This window comes from Chiloscyllium plagiosum, chromosome 24 (genome assembly GCF_004010195.1).
Source record: "Chiloscyllium plagiosum isolate BGI_BamShark_2017 chromosome 24, ASM401019v2, whole genome shotgun sequence".
In the NCBI taxonomy this organism is placed as follows: domain Eukaryota; kingdom Metazoa; phylum Chordata; class Chondrichthyes; order Orectolobiformes; family Hemiscylliidae; genus Chiloscyllium; species Chiloscyllium plagiosum.
Window position 1 is genome coordinate 21310221 of NC_057733.1, and position 4813 is coordinate 21315033.

Genomic DNA, 4813 nt, shown 5'->3' on the forward strand with positions numbered 1-4813 from the left:
AGGCAGAAATTGATAAATTCTTGATGTCACAAGGAATTAAGGGCTACGGGGAGAATGCGGGTAAGTGGAGTTGAAATGCCCATCAGCCATGATTAAATGGCGGAGTGGACTCGATGGGCCGAATGGCCTTACTTCCGCTCCTATGTCTTATGCTTGTGCTTATGCTTATTCTCTCCTGCATATTGGAATTTTGGAGAAGTAATTCAGTTATGAAGAGGGATTATTAGTTTTGATCACTGTTTTTAAAAAAAATGTTAAAAACCTAAGCAAATTAGAGTGAAAGTTTATTCCAAACTGTGAAGTCTCTCTGTAAATATAATTGAATAATAATTGAATGTTTTGTTTGACATTAGTTTAGCTTTACTGAATTTCTAATTTAGTAGTACTATCTTTAACAAAACAGAAATATTTTGAGTCTAATTGCCTCTTATAATGGCACAGTGGATACACCTTGTCCAGCTGTCATACTATTTAGAAGACAAAATTCCAGGTTTGATCCTGAATTTGTGGCCTCTGTTGATTATTTGGCCTCAATGAGTTTCAAATTGTGAGTTGTGTTCCACGTCAGGGAGTGATAGAGCTGCTAGCATGCCATGTCTGTTTCTTTATCTAATGATTTGTGCTTGATTGGTATGTAGGCATGAGCAGGAATTTAGTTTAGAATGCAATCTGTACATGCAAATATCCAGTCCATACTTGGCATCTGGGCTCAAGTAGGAGCAATCTTCGAGCGGTATTGATGGGCTGTGAACTCTTGTGAAACTTTATTTCAATTGAAGTCAACCTCTACAAAAGTGAGAATATTTGCGAAATAGCATTCTCCCATGTAAAAGCTGAGGTCAAAAGAAAGGTTAGTAAATTAGTATGAAATTGCATTGTGCTGTAATTTTGGTGTACTCTGGCATTCTATCTTTTATCTGCTGTATCCAGTCCATTCTTTTACTGTCAAACTGCTCATTCCTGTCCTTTTGGGACAACGTGGGGCAGTATTTGGGATTATTCCACAAATTAAAGTTCCATAACACTAACTTTCAACAATTTCCAACCTGTTCAGTTAGGTATAATCGATTGAACAAGAATCTGATTTTAGCTTTAAGATGTAGAATGATTTTAAGTATTTAAGCCGCCTGACACTGGTTTAGAATTCAACATGAAATCAACAAATGTTTAAATTTGATTCAGTATGTCTTTTCTTTTATCAGAAAAGAGAGAGTCTTTTTCACCAAGTTTATCATGGGTAATTAATTTTATTGTATTCCTTTTCAAGTGTTCACTTGCATGCAAGCACAATAATGAAGTAAATGAAAGCAGGATTAACAACTAGATTTAGGCTGAATTTCCACTAACTGCACGGGGAATTTGGTATTCTGTCAATTTGTAAGAACCTCGATTTAAAATAGAATGCTTGTTGGTGGCTCTTCAAATTTTTTTACCATTTGCTTTTTCAGTCAATGTTTAGGGCTTGCCAAATGATCTGTGGACATTGTATCTAAGATGGAAAATTCTCTTTTGTTGAAAAAGCATCTTTTTTTTTGCAGTTGAAACATTTACACAGTTGTTTGTGTGGTATAATATCTGTTAAGCTGAGTGAGGCACTATAGAATGTGGAAAATGGCTGTTCAAGCTGTTTTAAGAATCAGGATATTGGTCAAAATTATGACTGAGGTTTTTTCAGACACATGTCTAACAGGTGACAGCATTTTCCACATGTTCATGTATACTCTGCCTAGGAGTTTCTTTGCAAGAGTAACTGCAGAACACACTTAGATTTTGAGTAGATTTCTTTCCAGCCTTACACCTTTTCTGGTCAAGTGCCAACAACTCTGCGTCATACTGAGCCTGCTTGGCTAAGTGTTATGGTGAATGAAAGAAAATCAAACTTACATTTTGTTTAAAATGTATGTGGAAACACTCAGTGAAAGCTTTGTGCACTTTAGCTAAGCTTTGCAATGGAATAATCAATTTGAACAACTAATCACTAAATAGTTTATTATCAGAATAAAACTGGACAATATTTAAAGAAAGGAAAGAATGGTTCATACCGAAGGGGTAATGTTTTATTAAACTTATCTGGTTGTGGTTTGTCTGTTGTACATTAAAAGCTGAGGCATGGCTATACTTAAAATCACCACTACTAACAAGTGCCTACATTAAAATATACAGTAAGTTGTGCATTTGCTACTGTCTTCTCTGCATGTTTACAATTTCTAAAAATATAAACTATATACATTCCAGAAGTAACTAATATACACTGTGTAATTTTACAATGAATCTGTTGCATCTGGACAAATTGGTCATTTAATGATTTATTGTGTTGGTTTTCATATGAATGTTGCTATTTCCACTTTCCGAAACTCCTATCAAAATCAAACTCTTAAACTTCAGGCAACTTGAAGGAATTCCAATCATCTTGGGTTAGGTTTATTTTTATAAAATGTTTCCAAATTGCACATCAAATGGCATTGAATCAAACCAAAATATTATATTATGGCAATTAAGGTTTAAAAATCAAATTGATTGATCCAATGTGCTTTGTGCTACAATTGCGTATGATAGGGATCGATGTCTAGTAGCACTTGGTAGCTATTTAAATTTACTTGAAAATGATGTCATTGTAGTTTTTGTGCTAGCGTACTTAATGTACATCTTTAATTTTCAACCCCAGGTAGTGGTGCAGAAAACAAACATACTAAAATTCAAAATTATACCCATTAACAAACCCAACAAGGAAATTGAATCTGTATAATTTAAATTTTCTCCTGAACCCAGAGCTAAGAATGGACTTGATAATTTGAGGAACGCTTCTCATTTAATGTTACTGTCATGAATGCTGATACACCTGTAAATTACTACCACTGTGTAGAAAGTTTGTATGAGACTGTTTCATATCTTGTTTTTTTGTTGAATATAGGGTAGTAAATGGTCTAGAACAAGGACCTGTAGGAATTGGATCAGCACCACCACCTTCACCACCAGGCTTGCTGCCACTCAGTGTCTGAACAGTCAAACTACATCTTTTATTTTTAACCATCTAATTCAAGAAACCGGATAACCCTGATTATAAATGGAGTGCACTGCGGTGTGTAGGAACTTCTGAATTATTATCTTGCTTATTCTTTAAGATTGTGTTTATTAAACAGTTTACCTCTTAATCTCTGGTATACTGTTACTGCAGTGTAGTTAATTTACCATTATCCTACCATTCATGGGGATTTTAATGCTATTCCTATTATACATGACAACAGATTTGTATATTGAGAATTAACAATTGAAACCCCAAGCGGTATTGAGAAAAGTCTACATATTTAAAGCTAACTATGGTATATATGGTATTTGTTCAAACCACTTGTACGATGTGTGACTCTCCAGATAGTTAGTCTGGGTTTCTCAGTTATGTGCCTGGATTTGGTGATATTTTAAAACACCAATTCCTGTAATTTTTATGTTAAACTGTACAATTTTTGCTTGATTTCTAAAGTCAAATTTATGAAGATATATTTAAGCATTAAGTGTAAATTGGTTTGTTTTTAAAAAAAGATACTGAAGTTGTATAAACAAACTTTTGAACTATTTACAGCATTGATTTTTGTTTCTATGCATCAACTCGATCACTTGTGACATTTTGTTTTGTTGCATAATTTGGACAATTACATTGGCTGGTTTGTTTATTTTACTGTATATAAGTTTGTAAACATAACTTTGCCCAAGATATTTGTACATAGCTTGGGCTTTGTAGCATTATTTATTCAGATTCTATATGGCATGTTTAATAAATGAAGCAGTTTACCATACACGGTTGTAACAAATCATACGATATCATTATGTAGAACCTGCTGTCTAAACTTCTGAAAATAAATTTGTTGTTTAAACAGTTAATGTGCAAAGTAGTCATAATATGGTAAGATTACTTTCTAAAGACTGAGTAGGAAGTGCCACTAAATTTTGCTGTTTTAACCAGTGCATTACTGAATTTTTGTAAATGCAGCATTGACATGATTACCAATTTGTATGAAGTAGAAATCAACTTATCCATCTTTATATACAAGTTTTTTTTGTTCATTTCTACATTTTACCTTTTAGGTTTGTTAGATTTAGGCAGAATGGTGTCTGAAGATTGCTTTTCAATAAAATCTTAATATTAAGAGTAATTTGTCACATTTGGGTAATATTCTGGCTATAATGAAAAATCATTTTTCATCCTTTTTCAGATTCTTGCTAAGCAACAATAGAGTATTATCTGGGTCAAGAGGAATTTGGATTGCGGCTTTATTTGGATCATTCATTATCCTAATAAATGAAGAAGCAGGCTTGAGGGGCCAAATGGCCTACTCTATTATATTCACATGCTCTGAATATTTTAACCCTGTTTCGAGTAAAATAAATACTTGGAAAGGGTAGTGACAATGCTCAAAGTGGAAGCCGAAAGTTCAGATGTTAGATGGGCTGTGGTAACCATCACATGGTGTGTATCAATAGCCAAAACATAATGGGAAACAAGAGGTTACTTGGGTTACAATGCTGAGCCCCCAACAGTGCCACACACGCACGTGTGCGCACGCACGCACACGCACGTGCACACACACTCCACCCTCCCCCCAATCTTCCAATGTAGTAGGTTTTAATCCTTCCCTGCAGAGCTTTAAGGGATGCTGAGGGTCCACATGTGGCAATCAGCATGACAGCACTGTTCACATCATTAACTTTAATTCCAGACATTGCTGCCACACCCTATTTTTGGGGTTCTGTGCAGAAGAAAAAGAATTAGTGGGAACATTGGCCTCTATCTTTTATGACTGTGTAGCTTCTCCCAGCC

General features: G+C 34.6%; 1 protein-coding gene across 1 annotated transcript in view; it reads left to right on the forward strand.

The window, feature by feature from the left end:
* ndel1b (nudE neurodevelopment protein 1-like 1b) overlaps positions 1-2998 on the forward strand; it is a 31779-nt gene extending 28781 nt beyond the window's left edge. Inside the window, exons 8-9 of the mRNA XM_043715224.1 lie at positions 1203-1237; positions 2912-2998. Of these exons, the coding sequence (XP_043571159.1) occupies positions 1203-1237; positions 2912-2916 (40 nt within the window). The 3' untranslated portion in view covers positions 2917-2998. The remainder of the gene's footprint in view (positions 1-1202; positions 1238-2911) is intronic.
* Positions 2999-4813: the final 1815 nt, after the last annotated feature.